The 22,067-nt window shown below is 43.0% G+C and overlaps 1 protein-coding gene across 8 annotated transcripts in view; it reads right to left on the reverse strand.

Moving 5' to 3' along the window:
• Positions 1 to 22,067, reverse strand: part of dlg2 (discs, large homolog 2 (Drosophila)) — a 185,470-nt gene that overhangs the window by 146,702 nt on the left and 16,701 nt on the right. For 6 of the 8 annotated variants that reach the window (XM_076274522.1, XM_076274524.1, XM_076274520.1 and 3 more), the window contains exons 3-4: positions 20,507 to 20,658; positions 17,041 to 17,106 (exon numbers count right to left, since the gene is read on the reverse strand). In XM_076274522.1, coding sequence (XP_076130637.1) covers positions 17,041 to 17,106; positions 20,507 to 20,658 — 218 coding nt within the window. The remainder of the gene's footprint in view (positions 1 to 17,040; positions 17,107 to 20,506; positions 20,659 to 22,067) is intronic. The other 2 variants (XM_076274521.1, XM_076274523.1) reach the window with 1 other exon arrangement.

Raw genomic sequence — 22,067 nt, forward strand, 5'->3', positions numbered from 1 at the left:
AGGGCATCTCCTGCTGGAGAGATGACTCACGCACGCACATGCACACACACACACACAGGCATAGGTGGCTGCAAAGGTCACAGGCAGGAGGTTGTCTTCACCAACGCTGAGCCAAGAGGTCTCTCTCTCTCTTTATTCCTTGGTCCAGCCCACGTAGCCCTGGACATCTCTCCCACCTAGCCTGGCCTCCACACTCTCCCACCTAGCCTGGACTTACACATCTCTCCCACCTAGCCTGGCCTCCACACTCTCCCACCTAGCGTGGCCTCCACACTCTCCAATAGTCGCAGCAGACCACCCCACACAGCATAAGCATCAATACATCACACATTCATAGTCGCAGCAGACCAGCGCACACACAGACGCATCATCCATACATAGGCACATTCATCTGATCACTGTGACGTCATATCCGGCAGAGGCCTTGGTGAAGGCAAGGCCATTTTGAGAACTACTTGCAAAACAACTTTTTTTTGCCATTTTCATTTGCCATTATATAGGAAGATATGCTTCAAGGAAATGCCACACGCTAATTTGTTTTTATAGAGCTGCCTTTGTGGTCTCGCAATGTCACTTCCTATTACTCACTAATCATACAAATACACTCTTTCAACAAGAAGTTTAAGAATGGACAGGTATAAACTCCACAACCCCCATTTGAGACGCACCCCTGTGCTACAGACCAAGACCTCTTCCCCAGAACAGAAGGTCTACTGAAAAAGGTCTGTGCATTCAATTAATTGGGAAAAGCATTTCCCTTTCTCCAGACAGGGGGCTTACAAGCAATACAGCACCATTCATTTAAGTCAATGCTAAATAAGTTACACTACATATACTGCACCTAACTTTTCACAGTACTGTGATCACAACATGGCTTGTAGCATTACTTTTTTTCCTTCACATTAAAAAAAAACAATCATCTAAATAAAATCTCTATTTTAATGTCAGCATTTGTGCTGCCCATCTGTTGCACTTTAAACAGATTAAATGTGTCCACTGAATTAAAATGCACTAGGTAATTAGCATTGTTTTAGTTTAATGAATATGATAATTCACTCACTTATATGGGTCAATCAATGCCCCCTAAGAGTACTGTCAGTAGCATTCTGCTACATATACAGTGCTACTGCTGTGCCCGCACCGCACTCCCATGTCCCGTTACGGGTCAGGCAGTGAACACATGGGGCCAAGCCCCTGGCAGGAAGGCAGCACACGCGGGTAGTGCCAGGCCCCCAGAGACCCACTGGCCCCTGGCACTGTGGCCAGATGGACAAACACCCGGGCAGTGAGCCTCTTGGAGGGTCAGCGCCTTCTACAGTACCGCAGAGACAGAATCCCCCAGCAGGACACAGACCTCCTGGCAGGCAGGCCACAGACCACAGCACTGGGCTGCAAAATGCCAATGGCCAGCAAGATGAATCGCCTTCCCATCCAGCATCTTAAGAACTAGATCATTAAGAACAAATCATGAAGTTATGGTGACTCGTATAGGGAAGGCCAACGGTAAAAACAGGAAACAATACAAAAGAATCATGAAGCAGGACAGAAGAGAAACAAGACAAAAAGACTGCAGTCATTACCTCATCAGATAATGCCATAAGGTACAAAAGCTTTACATAAGACACCATCTCAACAGGATACACTGGCGATATAAATTATGATCCAAAACAAAGGACGTCAGGTGGACATTTTCCCTCAGTGTGTATTCATGTAGCATCCTAATTCAGGAAATTCAGCCCTCCACCTCCTCTGGTGCTTATAATGTGACAGCCTTAATCCTCTTACTTAAATATAGTTGGAGGTCCACAGCATGCTAAAGCCTTTCTGGAGACAGATCTTCCAAACTGCTGACAGTTTACAGAGCTGCAGGGGGGAAACAGGCCACATAGTGCTAAGAAGAAGGGGTGGTGTGTGTGTGTGTGGGGGGGGGGGGGTAGGGGCGTAGGAGTTTTTTGTTACTGTTGAGTGTACGAACTGTCAAGGAAACCCTTGATGATATGAACTTTGCCAGACTTTCATTCACAAGTGCTAAAATGGAATCGATTTGAATCGATTAGAGACCACAGTCAAAAGAAGCCTAATGGATATTGTTTGAAAATGTTGCAAAAAGGAAATTTGATGGGCATAATGTGTTAGTAAGCAAATCCCTGCATAACTTTCAAAGCAGGAAGGAGACACATGCTTTTTAAAAAGGTGCAAGGTGCCTCTGATGACCACAAAGACTAGTAAGGATGCAAGTTTCTACATGTAAAAAGACTAGTAAGGATGCAAGTTTCTATATGTAAAAAGGAAACCCATCTCATCCCATCACTTTCCATCACCACCTACAGTATACTACATTGTTGAAAGTACAACTAGCTTTGAAAAAAGTTTGTAACAGTTATGTTAATATAATAGAAATTGTATTTGAACTGCACTGCTATTTACCATAATGATGATTCTACCATTGTCCTCTCTAAGGTGCAATTACTTCAGTAAAATAACTAATTTATAAAGTAATCTCCCAAGTACAGCTGCACTGTGTATAAACCATAGGACAGTGTTTTATGCAAATGGAAAAAACCTGTCTATTGGCCTCAGTTTATTAAACATTACTATATAAATTAGTTAAACTAATTAAATCAATTAGTCAGATCATGATTTAATAAGAAAGAGATAAATGTATTCCCATGTATAGCCCGCCCTGTTACCCAACTTCATAGCCAAAGAAATTTTGCAAAATCAATGTATGAACCTTGGTCAGTAAATTACGATAAGAACCATAGTTTCAGAACCAACAGCTGGCATAGAAGAACCAAGAACAACAATAAAAAGTAAACATATTTAGGAGGCAAACACATCTATAGCTTTGGATTCAAAACCACTTCCTGAACTGAGATATCCACTTAACTGTAATCAGGGAAACAGTGTGTGTTTGCAACTTGTTCTGCTATTTTTTTCCTATACACAGACTGCCATAACATCCTTCAAGCAATGTTACAGGATGTCAGTGTTCAAGGTTCTCTAATCATTTACATATACCCAGTCTGCCAGGAAAAGAAACAAAAGAATGAAACGGTTAAATACTGTGTTTAACTTGATGACCCAGAACCATGGATTACACTGCACACTCTTCTTCTCCATAATAATAATTGAAGGCATTGATACTTTCTTTTCTGGTTTCCAAACCACAACTCTATGTCAAATTAAAAGTTTGATTGAGATGTAAAAAGAAGCTTAATATAGCGGTCATATCAACAGGTCTCACAAAACACTGTGGAGCACCACCTGTATTATCCTGTGCAACTCTACTTGACCAAAGCTTGTGCTTAAATCAGGCCTATTTGAGCAGCCTTGACCGCGCCTCTGCTCTGAGAGTGTTCTCTTGGCAGGCTTAGCGTGGATGTCCGTGGCAAACCTAGCCCAATCGGCCTGACTGACACGGGGAAGGTCACGAACCATTGCATGTCAGTGCCCTCGTCTCACAAGCTCTTTGAGCCCTCTCAGTGAGCGAGGAGGAGCACAGGTCCGGGATGCATCATGGCACTACACGGAGGCGAGAGGAGGACCAGGTGGGAGATGATGTGAGAGGAGATAGGCTGCTGTAGTACCTAAGGCAAGAGTAAGACCAGGAAGCTGCTAATCTTAAGATCTCTATCTAAGGGATAGCATCTAGCCCCCGCATACACCGTTTGGGGAAAGACAGGCTTACTTGGTCCCAACTGTTCGTGAGGGAGGGGAAGAGCGGAAAGGTTTTAAATCTGTGTAATGCACAAAGGCATCCAATCCATTCTTCTACATTGCCACACACGCTTGAGTGATAACCATGCTAGGCTTCCTGGCAGTTCCCGTCCTTGATGCTCTCTCTCTCTCTGTGTGTGTGTGTGTGTGTGTGTGTGTGTGTGTGTGTGTGTGTGTGTGTGTACGCATGCTTTCCCATTCATGTATATATTCACTGATGCATGACTTTGTACACGATGACCAGTGAATTGAGGGCTCAAATCAGACATGATAACATGCCTGTAGGTTCATGAATATTGCATGGAGAAACGCATCAGGCAATCTTGAGTAAAACCCTTGGCTGATAGCTGGTTTGGAGAGCTTGTTTAACTACACATTCTAGGTGCATGGTTTGGGGTGGCCATAGCAGAAACACACACCAACACATCAGACCTAATTAATCATATTTAGGCTCCAGATTAAAAGTGGTCATTTTTTGTAGTCAGGCTCAAGGATAACTTTATTGTCCCCGAGGGGCCATTTATAGCACAGACAGACAGCAGTTTATTAGTTTAGCTAATAAAGATAAACTTTATTCATTAATGGAGACTCATTGGGCTCACTTCTACTGTAACACACAGGTCTTCTGCCCTTTCTTGTGATTACACAGGTCTTCAGCCCCTCACTCACAAACACACACATTGGGGAAAGTGCGACAAAGTGACCTGCTCTGCCCTCGGCTAATAACACCAGTTAGTATCATTTACAGTACAGCCAGGTCAGCCTCGTCTCACCTCTCTAAACATCTATCCACTATCTCAGTCGCAGTGGCCACCTGCTTGTCCACCCCAAGCAGGCCAATAGGATTAGAAGTGGGCAGGCAGACAGACTCCTTTTCACAACACTTTAAGCAATTTATTTTAGCACATTGACCTATTCTGATTTGAGTCATGCCACGACTTGCAATGAGCAGGGGAAACAGAGCGTTGACCAATGCTTGATGAACATAAAGCTGATAGTATACCATCCTCTAGCTTTACAAATTGTGTGGAACAAAACATATGCATGAAACTGGAAACTGAATTTGACATAAAAATAATCTGTGACCTGAATTACTTCTAGGAAAATAAAAAGCGGACTATTTCACAAATCCGATTCATCAATATTCATGTACAACTACTGCTATGCAAATATGAGTGGAGTGTGTGACTGGATAAAGCAGCGTAAGACTATTGCAGTTGGAGTCTGGATAGCAGGGGTCTTTACCAGACGGTGCTCACACAAAGGCCTAACAGATAAAGAAGAGAAATATTCAAAGTCAGGTAATTATGCAAACTCAGTATATTACTGGAATACTATTACCATGCCATTAGCAATGAAGCTAGAAGCCAATACCTTTTTTCAAAATGTACTGATTGCAATTTTGGTGTATGATTGTTGATACTAGTGCTCAACAGCCAATTACAAAGACACCCCTCCATTCCAAGTTCCTAAAGCCACATGGAGATCGTCTGGAACAGTTTATGACTGAGTCAGACTGAGCCAGCATGTTTGTTTGTTCCCATTAGCACAGAGTACTGGGTACAAACACATACACTGAGCAGACCGCTAAAGGACCCATGTGGAGCCCTTAGCTCAAACTGACAGGAAGTGTACTGGATTAGAATCAGAGACTACACCTTCAAATAGCCCATTTGTACTCATGCTCATGTTGAGGTGACACCCCCGCACGCTTGCATATTATGAACTGAGGAGTAGAGCTGGCTACCTGTGGCATAATAATGCGCACAGGGACCCGCAGAGGAGGCAAATCAATGGCCTTTCCTACACAGCACGACCCGGCAGCGGGGCCGGGGCCCACACACACAGCCCGTCTGAAGGTGGCTGTCCGCCTCGCCTCGGAGTGGCCGCACGCAGCAGCAGCAGCGGCAGCATGAGGAGGGTTCCAGCTCGGGCTTACATCAGCACGCCGTAAATGGAGGAGCCGTCTAAAAACGGAAGCACTGGTGGTGGTGGGATACTGACACAGTGTACCAGAAAAACAGTAAGGCATTTGGAGCAAGTGTAGGAGTTTTTTCCTCTCTCTTTCTCTCTGTCTCTCTCTCTCAGCAGTGACACAGCGAGAGAGCCCCGCAAATCTTACGTAACAAACCCATGGAGCTGCTGGGAGTCAGAGATACATTATGATGTTGTGTTGTGTGCTGCTGAGTGAAGACTGGGGGTTGGGTTGGTTATATATGCTTCAACATGGCTTAAAATAGAATGAGACATTCAGTATCTTCTCAACACACACACACACACACACACACACACATGCGAGTGACTTAACATGCAAACACAGGTAATGTTACCACACAGAAGTACAGAGAACAACCAACTTGTTAAGTATAAATGTTTTAATCGCAAAATAGCCTCAAGTTTGTTACCTCCATTTGACATCACAGAAATACTCACTTGGCTTCACAGTTTCAGAAAAACTACTTATTACGGTGCAGGTGCATGCTTTAGCTTTATTACACATTTTGAATCTGAGGATTTTGTCTGATGAAGATAATCTTTCACGCTGGATTTAGGAACATTTTGTAGGCTAAAATTAGCCTTGCCAAAACTCTAACGAAACACCTGAAGCGGTTTTCTTCTTTTCTCCGGATGTTTACTGAGAATATGGAGCAAATTCTTAATCTACCGACATACTGTAATGCTGAATGTATTAAGAGTCACAAGGTATTACAATTGGCAGTTCCACACCGACTGAGCTCTATATTAGGATATATTTGCAACAGCCCACTTATAAGCCTGTAGGTCTAAATTCACACACAAAAAAAATCACAAATATGCCACAGATATCTGAATATAGGCCACAGTGTTTTCCAATGGACCCATATCACTACTGTTAGTCATGTACTAATGCCAAATCATGCTTTTGTTATATTTATCATATTTTTTTGTGACAGACATGTCATAGCAAACAGTCTTTTATCACCATCACCTCTGATGAAGAGGAATTATACCAAGCATGCCAGGTGAACACCTTAAATAGGATTCCCTCACTTTTTGGCCCTTGATTTTACAGTAGAAGTTCCAAGTGAAAATGACTAAGAGCTTCCAAAATACCTTAAAAAAATTCACACTAGGAATCAAGAGCACTTCCACTAGTCACTTTAGGAAGACACAGCAATAACTGTAAATTAGAGCCTCCCAAAAAGATTTGTCTCGAAAAAGGAAACCCACACATCAGACTCACATTAGACTGCATCTTACACGTGGACCAAAATAGCCTCCTTTGTTGGCTCCTCACATCAAAGCAGAAAATCTAAAAATTCTTGGGTGCAAACAGGGCATAAAACAAAGGCTGCGAGAGAATACATAAAAACACAAACACTTCCCTTTATCCATTTAGCATTTAATTTCCTACAAAGTCTGAGGAGAAAGCAAAAGAAGATATAGCACTATTAACATATCGATCCCATCCAAAACTATTTGTACTGGAGCATCACCACAGCGTTAAGTAATATGTTTGGAGTCAAAAAGTCGACGGGGGAACACAGAAAAACATGGCAACACTACAACCAGTCAGCCTCCCAGTCAGGCTAAAACCGGACATAAGAGAGGCCAGGCTTTACATGGGACTGCTGAAATATTAACCATCATGCATCTCAGCACACCACAGATAACACCTACAGCTCACAGGGCACAGGAGCAAGCTGAGAGGTGCTATCCACCCCCCCCCCCCCCCACACACACACACACACACACAGACACACAAAGCCGTGATAAAACTAATCTCCTCCAACGAGTTGGCCCACTGTCATCTGTGTCGCCGAAGGCATATGATAATGAGCCTCAACCGGGGAGACTCAACCCCTCTGGGCTTCAGTAACCCCTCAAAAACACAGGCAGGCACACAGGAGACACACAGCCCTCCTCCTCCCACTCCCCCTAGCACACCTGCAATACACTGAGATACAGCATGACCTCATACATGGCGTTGGAACTACTTTTCAGAGTAGTTTGTTTGCTTGTTTGTTTTGTTTGTCAGTTACGATGCAAAAATTACCAGCCCAATTTTCAAGACTGGTGTAGTAATGTGGCGTGCGCCAAGAGAGAACCCATTACATTTTGGAGCGGATCTGGATGAAGAGGCAGATCCAGGAATTTAGTTTCACTTTCTAGAACACTGCAAGGTGGGGCTGGGTATTTGGCCTTGGCTGATGTCTGGACTCTCCAAGTACCCTTCTGGTTATTTACTGTGACAGGCAAGCAGACCCATCAGCAATGCTAGCAGTTTTCTGAGACCATTGGGCTATTGGGACAAAGTGAGACGTCTAAAACCACACTCTTTTGAGGTCTAGTTAAAGACTGTACGGCGAACACCACCTGGCCAGATGTACAGAAGCTCTAACAGCTGCCTCTCAGCAGACCATGACAGGGACCATGAGTGGGCTGACAATCATATGAGCAACGATGAGTGGAAACTACCACTAAGTGCATGAAACAAAGTGACTGAGTCACATTTGAGTCAAATGTGAGCCAAACGTTGGCAAAACTGAGCCTGATGGTTGGACAATAACCACACTACACACGCTGGGAAATAAATGACTATAGTACACATCATTCTGAAACTGCATCGAGCACCATGACATCACTCGGAATTCATTATCCAGACGACGGACCATTACAGCCAACATAAATCTCAGCCGAGCATCCCCAACACGTTTAACAAGGCATGCAGATCGCCATGAATATTTCAGCATGCTTTTAAGGCAGCAATCAGCACAATGAGTGGACCAGAACGTTGTCAACCATGACGTAATATCCCTCTTCTGGGAACAAGTGTATCAAATAAGGGTGTAACACGGAGCGAAGGGAGGAGAATGAAGGTCAACGCACTACTCTGTAGGATCTCTCCTCTACGGGGAAGAGGAGCAGCTTTCGAGCATTTCAAAAGCATAAGCAGAAGAATGACTACAGATGCCGTGTCCAATGGGGGATTCAGTTTTGGAAAAGTTAGCTGATATTTGAGCTTAACAGCCAATCGAATCACACCCCTCACTGCTATGCTCCTGAGGCACCATGTTGCTTGGCTTGGACTGTTTATAGCTCGGCCCAAGCCAGTCTCTGTGTGTTTGCCAGGTCTATGTATGAACACCGGAATTATTTGGGGCGCAAACAAACACACAGAAACACACAGCTAGAAGACCAAAGGAGCAACTAAAAGTTGGCAATGTGGGATTGGAATAGGCACCCTATTCTAACAGACCCTAACAGACACCCATGGTCTTCAATCAGCTATTACTAGACACTGCTATAGCTTCAATAACATTTAAATATGACAAAAAGCTTCCACAAAACACCCATTCTTTAAAAAGTGTGTGTGTGTGTGTGTGTGTACACTGAATCAACACACAGCATCGAAAACAATTGCTCTAGAACAGTGTTTCTCAAAGTGTAGTCTGGGGACCACTGGTGTTCCGCAAGCTATCCCAAGTGGTCCGTGAGCAGACTTGGTAAAAAATAATATAGATGAGTTGTTTGCAATATTGAACCAACTTGTATGTAAATCCAAATAGTTCTGCAACACTGTCTATGTAAGATATGCCAGTTTAAATCATATGAATCCTCTGACACAATAAGTAAAGTGCAAAGACAATAAGCAAGGTGGTTCAGTGAGTAGGCCTATTGTGTAAGCTAATATACTGTTGAAGTAGGTCTAATCTTTTTTTTTTTTTTTAGCTAGGTGGTCCGTGCATTTCTTTTTTATTGGTTAAGTGTTCCTTCGTCTGAAAAAGTTTGAGAAACACTGTTCTAGAACAAAACTAATCCACCAGCACACAATAAATGATTGTGAACCCAAGGTCCCCCAACAGTGAGACAGTGCTTTTCCAAACAGTCTCTCAGCTCAGTGACTAGCCTTTGGCTCGACATCAATTATAACAGCGCAGGGCTTTCAAAGAGTCTCATTATCAGCTGCAGCGGTCTGAAGTTTTCCGGCAAGTTCTGACACGACATCTCAACGGACACAGCCGCAGAGGGGGTTAAGCCCCCTTTACAGCCCGCTCGGCTGAAATAGATCACAGAGACGCAGACTGATGCTGACGGATGCACACAACTTATACACACAAGGTGAAGGGGGGTATAGAAAGCACACATTAAAAAGCAATGCATGTAATTACTTTTCAAAGAAAGGCATTTCATTTTCCATTTAAACGTAACGACAAGACGGCGGGGGGGGGTGGGGGGCACAATGTACATGGATGGAGGATGAGTGTTGGTGATTCACAGACACATCCTTCAGACACGGAATGGAAGAGATGCAGAGACACCACTGGAACGGACGGGGAGAGACGGGGTTCTTCCCTCACGCTCTCTCTCACTCCTTCTCATGCCCCCGCTCACACATACAGCCCCACTCTCTCCATTCCCTCTCTCTCAAACACACTCAAACACACACACACACACACACACACACACACACACACACACAGACACACACACACACACACAGACACACACAGACACACACAGACACACACTCTGTTCCTTACCTTAGTTGTGACAATACACAGACAATCCATTTTGGGCAGGAAAAAAAAGCTCAACCGATTCTTGTATTCATCACCACCAAATTAACAAGACAAGGGAGGATGGAGAGGTGTGTGGGGGGGGGGGAGAGAAGAGGAGGATGGGGAGTAGTAAGCCACCACGGAAGAAAGGCACACAGACAAGCTAGTGGATACAGCCCCCCTCTGAGAAACAGGAGTGCTCCTCCTCAGCACCACAGCCTCGCATGTTTCTCTTCCTGCTCCTGTTCCTTAGCACGATCTCAAAGTCCAGCACACTCACACACATCTCCCAGCGCAGAACTGAACGGCTCTGGCTGGGTTAGGACTGGGCTGCTTTTATGCCAGAGCATTCCTTCCTCCCTTTCTTCCTCGCTCCTCTCCGCTCCTCTCCTCTCGTTTCCTCTCTCGTCTCTTTTCTCTCTCTCTCTCTCTCTATCTCTCTCCCGCGCGCACGAGCGAGCGAGCCGCCGAACCACGACTGCACAGAGTGGCGGGGGGAAGAGAGATGCACTAGTGATGCTGAACAGCTGAAATGGGCGGCTGAGCGGAAAGAATCAGGGTCTCTCTGACCAGCCTCACTCTCAGACGCCACACAACACAGCCATGGTCGCAATGCTGATGCCTCAGACTGCTAATAAAGCTCTTTAATAAAGTGTGTGTGGGGGCGTAGGGGTGTGGGGGTGTGAGTGTGGGTGTATGTGTGGGTGTGATCATTTCAGACTTTGCTGACATACACAGGATCTACATTTTCAACAAACAAATTAGTTTTTCTCTGGGTATAAAATAGATATATTTGACACACATAGGCTAAAGACTGACTTTATATATGACGTGAAACTGACTTAATATCTCAGGTACCTTTGTGACCTTGCGATATTTAGTGAGTTTTAAGTGTGTACAGATTAACTTCTTAAAACAAAGTTATTTATTCTGATAATTCACCCAATCAAAAATATTAGGTGATATCGCAAAAATTATACATTTATAGTGCTAATTGCAACCAAGGATTCATTTCATTTCAAGAGGGGAAGAATGGGTCAGGATTAAAAGGATTGAAGGGATAAGGACCCAAACTAGTCATAATAGACATACATGGCTCTTTCCAAATGCTACTAATTGGCCAAGTGCACCATTCTTACACTAGTGATGGTCTTCACCGTTTCCTGAACTGCAGTTGTGAGAGAAATCGATGGTGATTTGATTCCTCCCACAGAGAGAAAGAGTCAGTGTGTGAGAGACTGAGTAAGAAAGAGAGTCAGAGAGCAAAAGTGAGAAAGAGAATAGAGAGTGAGAGAGAGAGAGAGAGAGAGAGAGTCAGAGCATGAGAGAGTCAGAGGGAAAGAGACAGAAAGAGAGAAGGTCAGAGAGAGAGAGAGAAAAAAAGAGAGATAGATAGCGAGTTAGAGCATGAGAGAGAGCGAGAGAGACTCAGAGCAAGAATGAGAGAGAGAGTTAGAGCGTGAGAGAATGAGAGAGAAAGAGAGAGAGAGAGTTAGAGCGTGAGAGAGAGAGAGAGCGAGAGAGCGAGAGAGGGAGAGAAAGAGAGAGTGTGCCAGAGCCCCTCCCAGCCGCGTGCAGAGCTGTGGCTGCTGCTGCAGAGCTGGACTCTGGGGCTCTGTGTGTGAATCATACTGAGGTGGGCTCAACCTACTGCTGCTGCTGCTGCTGCTGCTGCTGCTTCAGCCCCATTCACATGCACACATGACTCAAGACCAATACAAACAGCAGCACGCGTGATGGAATGAGACTGGTTTTCAAACGTACAATAGCAGTAAGATATAACACCCGATTAATTAGCTGAAAGTAATCAAGTAAATACGGGTGGGGGGGGGGGGGCAGCATGTACCAGCCAGTTAGAATGTATGTGTACACACACACACACACCACTCATCTCATCTCATCTCATCTCACCTCACCTCATCTCACCTCACCTCATCTCATCTCAGCCCCAAAAGTTGCAAATCATTTGGTCATTTAGCCACACTGAAGCAAACAAAACATAATTGGAAATCACTGGTCAAGAGCCAGGGGCTTGCACGCAGCTGCCATTTCAGGAGAAGGCTACTTCCAGGTCACTCAGTGGGACACCCCCATGGACACCTGGCCAACAAGCATCTGTCTGGTCAGAGCTACTTAATCAAGGGACACAGCATTCTACTAAATCACTGATGGACAAGAAAAAGAAAAAGAAATGAAAGGGAAGAACCTTTGTCAAAAAGCATTACAATAGGATACAATATAAAGCTGTTTTTTATGAGGTATTATGACTTAACTGTATTGTTTAATTAACTGATGCGAAATTGTCTAATATCCAGGGAAGGGCTTTCAAGAATCATATAGCTCAAACTATTTCAAGAAAATGAAACGTTAAATAAAATGTTAACAAAATTGTACAAGACCAGCTACAAACTGCAACAATTAAATCTATCTAGATAATGTATTATCAGAATAATAAATAAATAAACAAATAAATAAATAAATAACACAATATGGCCCAGCACAGGGATATGTTGATAAATACACACTGACAAAATTCAGCAGGAGGGTACTACTACCTATTACATTAGAAAGCATGTCAGTTCCTTCCATCTATCTATACCCATTCAATATTCCTGCTTATAGAATTGTATGCAAAGCCAACATATCCTAGTCCAAAAATGAATTCAGCCGTCATGTCACATCAGAGCAACAGTTGCATCTTTCCTCAAAGCTATGTACTCACACACACACACACTCCAACACACCACATGACATAACAGCAGTCACCTAAATGATCTCCGGTGCGACGGCACTGAATTCCTTACTGCATTAACATTCTCCCCGTAGTTTGCCCCAGCCGTGTGTTTACCCTACCTTCTGCCTGTACAGCACCACGTCATCAAGCCGCACTTCTTCACACAACAGCACTTTTATTACAGCTTTCATCTGTGCACATGACGGGAGCGCCGCACTAGGACTTCTGTGCGACGACATGAGGAACCGGCTAAGCTATCCAACAGATGGATCTCAGAGCGGCTTTCCGTGATCACATTATGGAGCCAGAATGCTTTAACTTCCTTTGCACTGACTGCCCTTTCTTTTAAGCAGTGGAAAAGTTACGGGTTCCAATAAAATGGTATTCACAGCGAGATCAACGTAGACCACCTAAATCATCAACTGTAGACTCATCCACACAAGTGGTTACGCATTTCTTAGAAAATAACATTGAATGATGATCTTACCCTCTTTCCATCAATTGAATAATGGCAATGGCATTATTAACACCATTTTCTGGGACACATGAAAACAATTCTACACATACTTTTATATTGTTAATTATTCAAACAGAGTTTTACAGTGCTCTGTAAGGTAAAATGCAGCCTTTAGTAGACTCATTTGTGAAAATACCCACAATTCATAAATACCCACAATTCAAACAAGCACTGCCCCAAAAAGAACTACACAGCCTATTTATTATGCAGTGCAGTGACTATAGTTCTGGACGAAAGAAAAACACTACCACCAAATAATATGCATAATTCAGTATGCCTACACATATTGGCATACTTGCTGTGTGTGTGTGTGGGTGTGTGTGTGTGTGTGTAGTATTTATGCACTCTGTGACTTGTGGCCTTCTGGCCTTATGAAGAAATTTCATCAACAGTTTAACTGACTGCTTTCATTGTTTCATTAAATATCTGCACACTATATGAAAGCATAACATTCCATCCAACCTTTACTTGCCTATTGCGTTCCACATTTGCCTCAAACATAAAAAAAAACTAAACCTAATGGCCTATTGGTCAAAGGTTCATAAAACAAAGTCATGCTTTGACATTAACATGTACATTAACATGTACATTGTACATAACATGTCTTGTTTGGACAGATGTTTGTCTCATACCAGTCAAATGTAACATTTGACCTGTTCTTGGAAGGCAAATAACAAAGTCGGCCTAGAAGACTTCATTTGATCAACCTTAAAGGTTGTATCAGCGATAGTGGGGATACGTCACTTCTGTTGATGTTTAAACAAAACAGAGAGCTAGCTCGCTACTCCCTCCCCCTCCCTCCCGTGCAATTAAAACTCTCCTAAACGTGCATTTTGTCGGTTATTGGTTGAAACACTTTGTTTTGCTTTTGAGGGGTTGCCAACCCTTGTTGGTAGCAATTGTTTTTGTGTACAGATCTCGGAGCCTAGGCTGCCTACAGAGACGAGGTTTTTTGACGGCCTGCTTATGGGGTAGGCAGCTAGCGGATCGTTAGGAAAGATTAGATGAATGTGATCATTTATGTTTGCGTCTTTTTTGGGCTTAAAATCACTTATACAACCTTTAAGCACAAATGCATGTATTCTCCATACTAGATGTCATTATCCTGACAAAAATATTCATCAATATAATCTCACTGTCAAACCTTGACAATTTTGCACTGTACAATACTAGTGTACTGTTCAACTCATCACCTAATTTTGTGCAATTGTTTTAAAGTAAGAAAACTTATTAAACTTGCTTTGTGAGTTGTGATATGCAATTTGGACAAGTGTAATTGATGGTGTCACCTATACTCTATTAGTTTTCCTTGAACACAAAGCCAATACATATGATCAAGCTTGCTGTATACCAATATACTACTTTAGGATATAATACTGTTTGACGGCAATGGAAGTTGATTGTCTTTATATTTCTACTGGATAGAAAGCAGCCTCAGTGTATGCCCAAGGGGAAAGTAACAGTACTGCAGCTTAGCTTGGCTTAGCGTGGCTGCAGACCCACTGCAGCAGAACAATGAGCTGCCCAACTCTCATTTCAGGACACTGGCCCGGTCCCACTCTTATGATCCTGAACCAATAAAGCGCTTGCTCCCATTGTAGGTGCTGCCATGCTAAATCCTCTTTGCCCTGAAGCTACTACAACTGCTCCATCAAACAAGGCCATCATCCATGGATAAAACATAAATCTACTATACTATATGTTATATTAAAACATTTGTTAAGCACCTGCTCAAAAGAAATACTTTTTATAGTTTGAGGTCAGCCCAATATACAGTATGACGCAATAAGTAATATGCAATGTGTAATGTTATTTTAAGCAACTATTTGTAGTAATATTTGCATTGAGTATCAATGATTATTTGCAGGCTATGATATGATTTTGAGGAAAAAAGTTTTTTTTCAAGGTTTTTCCTCCTCAAACCCTGTAAACCAAACTATATTCCCAGCCTACTGCACACAGCTCATTAGTTTCCCTGGAGTCTGAGAGTAAATGTCTGGCTGGTGTGTGTTTGTGTGTGTGTGCGTGCGTGCGTGCGTGTGTGTGTGTGTGTGAGAGAAAGAGAGAGAGAGAGAGAGAGAGAGAATCACTAAAGGTGTCGGTGAGCTGACTGTGTGGGCGACTGCTGGCAATTACTGCTGATCCCGCCACCTTCCCCATCGCGAGGAAAGCAGGGGAGCGGAAACACATCTCCCAAAAAGCTCAACTGCAGCTCACACACACCGTCCTTCTCCATCGTTAGAGCCCAGCGCACGGGGAAGAGTGGAGCCGAGACCCGACCAATCAGAAGGACCACAGAAGACCACGGTCACACAGTACAGTGCCAGGCTCTAGACATGCATTTGACCTCATAATCAATTAGAACTGAAACTGCAGCATACAACTTGACTTCACTTGGCTTAGAAACAGGTGGGAACACATTTAATTCAATGTATTCAATCAATCTGGTTTACTGAAGAAGTATGGGTCTCTTCAACGTTAAAGGCACAACACCTTTTGTAGACATGCATGCACTAGAAGTGCTTCAAAATGAGGTAATCCTCAACTCGTCCACTTGTGGGAAAACCTCATGTATTTGCCTTTGGAGGTTGAATTGCCACTGAAACTATGGGATTCTATGGGAATATAATTATTGTTGCTAAAGAAGCAGGAATCTCTTTAATGGTCAAAGCACACATTCTTTTGTAGACATGCTCTACACAGACACGCTCTACAAATGCTTTAAAATGAAGCAAATTCCAACTCCACTTGACAGGCCTGTGTGAAAACCACTTGAAATGGAAATAAGAGGTTCCTTTCCTCCTCAAACTCTGTTAAGAAATGTTCAGCTCGTTGTCTGAATAGACCATAGCAGTAATTAGTGTGGTACTCGGAGTGCTGGGAGAGAGCTGCACCTCTCACAGCGAGCTGTCATCGGCGAGCACCGCGCCGCCGGACTGCTCTCAGAACAGGTGAGCTAAAACAGGCTCCAGACTCAACGCCCAGAGAGCAGCGGAGTGCTTCATGGAGGGGACACATACACATACGCTCACAAAGATTCATGTAACAAGAGTCTGCGCTGTCTGGTAGCATGATACAATTGTGAATAGCATCTCTGTTCTATAAACAAAATGAGATGCAAATAATATTGAAACACCAAAAAATCGACCAAAACAGGTCATTAAGATTATGACAGTTTTTTCTCTCCCAGCGCTAATCCAAATGAGAGTCTGTCCTTTTCAGAAAGATGTGAAATAAATCAAACATCGAGCTGTTCCAGAGGAGGATATGAGTGCATACGTGTGTGTGTTTGTGTGTGTGTGTGTGTGTTTGTGTGTGTGTGTGTGTGTGTGTGTGTGTGTGTGTGTGTGTGTGTGTGTGTGTGTGTGTGTGTGTGTGTGTGTGTGTGTGTGAGTGAGTGAGTGAGTAAGTGAGTGAGTGAGAGAGAGTGTGTGTGTGTATGTGTGTGTGGTCTTTGAGGTGTGACTTCAGTATTGCATTCTTAGTAGTGCTCAGTTTGGGGCTGATGGGAAGGCAGCATAACTCACCTCTGTGGCTGCGCTGCTCTCGGCCTCTGCTTTCTCATTTAAGTCTGTGCTACTAGACTCCGTCTGCTGCAAGGTGAGAGAAACAAAACAATTCAGTACATCTGAGCTGTAAGTGCTGCCCATTAGTTTCCTCACCTACTTGGTTTAAATATGTTACAATATATGGTGAAACAATGATTAAATGCATTAGTTTACATCTATAGCCTTGGTCAGTGATAGACTGGCTGCATTCTACCAGACTACTCGTATACTGTAAAGCTACTAATAAACAAATACAAATGATAAGGGCTACTATTTGTATTGTTTAAAGCAGGACACACATGGGGACATATTGATTTCATTTTAGGACAGAAATTGCAGTAGCAATCAACACATATTCTCTCAGATTACAATGTGCTGAGAAGACAAATGAGCAGCGGGAGGGGGGGGGTTGGGGGGTGAAATCAAACAGACACGTTGCCCACAGCCATGTCCAGACTCTTCCGGCTGATTCTTCACAGACACAACTCTGAGGTGTGTGTTATATAACACAATGCAATGAGAGCACACATTCAGCCAGGAGAAGAAGCTTGGTGAGGCTGGCCAGACTTTGGACGGACCACGCAGCACACAGGGACTAGGACTGCCTCCCGGACGGAGGAGTGTTGGCGTAGGGAATCAAATGAGTGGCCCGGCGGGTGCAAGAAGCAGGGAAGACAGTCACAGTAGTATTCCGGGCTGCCAATCACCGCGGGACTGGTCTAATCCTCTAGCTGATCCCCAGCTACTTAACTCCCCCGCTATTTATCCACCTTTTTTGCCACCAGAGCTATTTTTGCTATGTGTACACACGCAATGCCAGAACAAAACTGTGTCCAAATGTGCTTCTTTTTTATGTATAAGGGTCGGTGCAAATAGAGTATGCAAGTCAGCATAAGTGAGGAGCTGGTGTTGAAGCAAACTGATCATCAATGTTGACGTCCCTTCCTGAACATTAAGTTGATAATTGGTTGAAGCAAAGGTCACTGTCTTTCTAGAGTAAAAAATCATTGTGTCCAAAAAAACCACAGAAAATGTATGTTAAAAAAGCGATTACATTTTGCTTTTTTTCTAGCCAGATGAACTGGAAGTGAAGCTACTTTAGTGTTTTAATGTACTAAAAATATTTTTTTTAATACCACACTTCACATATTGAAAGGGAAAATACAAGCAGCTTTACACTTAGCTTCTGCTTTACTGTAGCATGGTATCCATAGTTAGCATTTTAACCAAACAGTATTGGTAGTAAGTCAGATTCATAAATAAACAGATAGAATCATCCTTCTTCAGCTACCAGTGAAATAATAGCATAGCAAATCAGAAGCACCATATAGCATTGTCATTTAACAACCGTTTTGTCAACAGGGAATGTAATAGAAACCAAATGAGGCTAGACTAAAGGTCCTGACACAGTCCCTAAATTGGACTTGCTAGCTTGCAAGATATCTAGTCACACTTTCTTTGTTCATGCCCAACAACTTAACCTCCCACATGTCAAGGCCATGTTTTATATACCGAGGGTATGTAATTAAGGTAAAGCCAAGCCATCAATATATGTAAAAGGCATATAGGATACAATCATACATGATGGTATGCCCAGGGTTGCTATCTCCCAAATTTCCATTCCATTCACTATGTTCTTGACGTGCACTGCAGGGATTTCCTTGAGTTAGGGGCGTTGCTTTTGAACACAGAGCAGAATCACAATGAGAAGGGGTTAGATCAGGTCACTATTAACTTACCACACCCAGCAGCTTAAGAAGCCACAACATCTTTTCCCCTAGGCAAGGTCTCCGACAGGACTTTCTGCTCAAGTTTCAGCAAATACATCCAAAAGTACATCCATAACTTCTGATAAAACCGATCCAACAGCCACATCTTTGCGTATCCACAGCCAAGATTATACAGTTAACTGGTTTTCAAATAACGGGAGGTGCTCTTTGCCATTATCTAATCCACTTCCCTAATCTGATTGGTCCAGTGTGAAATATACCAGGCCAATCAGTCCTCAACTAAGGATTTAAAGATTATATTCACAGCCAACACTTACCATGGTATACAGTAGGCAAGGAGAGCAATCGGAGGGCAACAGGCTACCATGCTGATTTAGCAACACTCAATCTAGCGACTAGCAATTCTTAATGGCTAACCACTATACCACCAAAAACTGAAATCAGTGGAAAGGTTAAATTCTTGCAAAGATGTTTAAGGGTACATCTACTATAAGTTATACCTGTACATTATATTATATCATATATTCTAATTAACAATGGAGGCCAAGCATGAATTGATGAACATAAAGATGGTAACTTAGACCAACAAAATAAGAAGGTGCATCCTCTGTCTCACCATAGGATGTTGCAGAAAGACTTTTCACAAAGAGCTAGCTTCCCCCTAGTGGATGGACACAAAATAAAACCTGGAAATTCACTCTGTCTGACAAAAGAAAGCCAGAAAAATGAACAGATAAAATGCATAATGTGTAATTAATGTATGACTACGATTTCATTAAAAAAAACAGTGTTTTGTTATGAAACTGTACAAAAGCAAATAAAAAGGCTATTTTTTTTTTAAACTACAAGCCTTAGCCTACTTATAATAAAACACAGGCTACAATAATTCCATACAAGCATAGTCTGTGTAGAAGACCTCTATTTGACAATTATGCATTATAATGGTGTCTGAGAGGCAGAGAAAAGAATGCTATTTTTTCTTTCTTTTTTCAGGTTTTGAAACAAGGCTCTTTGTATTCGTAACCGGTCTGGAGCACCATCCATTTCATTTAATTAGAATGTCACTGGCCTGTTTGGGACCCATAGATCACAGGCAGTTCCTCGAAACACAGCGACTAGCAGACTCCCGACCCATTAAAGTCTGGGCATTGGCTACGACAGGTCAAAGGGCCTTTCCACTCACCAACATCCAGAGAGGTGCATTTGCACACAAATGGCAGGACAGGCTTTCCTAGAGCAAGAGAGCCCACTGGTGACCCATTGAGGTAAATAAGCACAAGGCACACAAAGGAGGTCAGTTTTAACTAAGTGCTGTACTCCCATAGGAGCCTCAGGCTGAGTGGTTACCCATATAAGACACAGCAGTTCTGCAAGATTCAAAATGGCCTGCAGAACATTTGTACAGTAAATCATAGACATTGCTTCACTGATGATGATCTTCATTATCAACTGAACTAAATAAATAGGGCTTACCTCTACTTGTAGCACCTAACATATTATGACACTGTAATATTTACAAACAAACTCTATGAAGTGTTTGTAAAGAATGTACCACTATGACTTCAAGTTACTGGCCCAGTAAAGCATTACACATTTTAGAGCTTCAATTCTACAGGTGAATACACGTTTGAGTCAGTGTTGTGTTTAACACTCTGAGCTTTTGATGTGCAGACTGCAGGGAGGGGGTCCAGTGTGGCCTGGGGCCAGTGTCTAACCTCCTGTGTGGGATGGGCGTGGTGCAGCACAGGCGTGGGGGAGCCGGGGCTGGGGCTCTCCCACTTCTCGGCCATGTGGTTGACCTCCTCCAGCTTCTGCTCGCAGCTCTTGTGGGAGTTCAGCAGCGTCGCTTCATAAAACTCCTGGATATCTACACCAAAAAAAAGACAAGACAAGCCTGTGAGTTTATCCGCAGGAGACAACCGAGATACACGCACACGCACACGCACACGCACACGCACACGCACTTTCCTGGTTTCAATCCCCTCTGTAAATGGGACTTTGGATTAAAACCCATCATAAGTACTCCATTGGCCGCCTCCCAAATGAAATGGGGGCAATTTAATGAATTGATTTGTTGGCAACAATTTTTTTGCAATACGTCTGAATAATACCCCCAAAACAGTAAGTCCTCAGCTAAGTCCTCCTCCCAATGCGACACACAGGAGGTCATGCACTGAGTCCAGCAGCATAATCACATTCCTTCTGCCTGCCCCGGTACTGATAGGACGTCTGCACCTGTTAAATGCAAGTGTGTGTTTGCACAACAATGCTGAATCAAGCCTGAAATGCAGCAAAAATAACAGACAGAAAAAAAAATTGACTTCTGCTAAAGGTCTTTTATGTAAACAGAGCCACTCTCGCACTCATTTTGCATACATTTAATTATTAAATCAGCAAAGATAAACAAATTCAAATGCCAGTCAAAAGACACTGCCTATTAAACACCACTGTAAAAAAATGGCTGAGAGCAACAGCTTGTTTAGCCCAAGACACAAAACACAACAGAGAGAGGGCTAGGCGAAGTCCTCGCTCGAGGAGCTAACACCTGAAATAGAACAGCTTTAGCACTACTTGGATCGTGAAATGTAGTCTGGCATAAAGTAGCCCCTGGCTTAACACGTCAAGATCTCAGCAGCGTTGCCTAGGCTTTAATTCAGTTATTGCACAGCTTTCACAATGACTTGATAAGCATAAGCTTCCGCACAAAGAATGCTTGTGAGGCATCCTATGTATTGATTTTTGTCAATGTGTTTTGTTGCTTTCTATTATTTTAAGATTGAGTGAGTGGTTTTCTATAATAAAGAAAAAACTTCTGGACTGACAATAATGACATCTCTGTAGAATAATAATCAACTGTTGACACTTTGTTTGACGTGTTTTTTTATGAATGTGTTGACAAATTAGAGGGTCCCTCCAGAAGGGTAAACAAAAACATGTAAGAGATGTATAATTTTTTATCCTTAAGCCCTTTTGAACATATAATGAAATTTGAACCCAATTATTTGTGTTTTTCCCCCAAAGTAAATCAACCAGGCTTGAGCGACTACAAGAGCAGGACATGTAGAGACATGTTTGAAGGTCTGCCACCACCATATAGAGTATGATAGTGAGCAGACCCCTAAATATTTATGTCAACTCGAGAGCAGCCTACACATTTACTATGGACTGTCTGGGCTTCTGCCTCTAACACAGTTGGACTGGTATGCAGACAGAGTGGCATGGTGAACGAATGGACAGTTAAACTTCACCTAATACGCTGAAGGCCTGTAGTTTGGG

The sequence above is a fragment of the Alosa pseudoharengus genome, unplaced genomic scaffold (genome assembly GCF_046254945.1).
Source record: "Alosa pseudoharengus isolate Yale_2024_CS ecotype anadromous, Long Island Sound unplaced genomic scaffold, YU_APseudo_1.1 YU_APseudo_1.1_scf_8, whole genome shotgun sequence".
Taxonomy (NCBI): Eukaryota; Metazoa; Chordata; class Actinopteri; order Clupeiformes; family Clupeidae; genus Alosa; species Alosa pseudoharengus.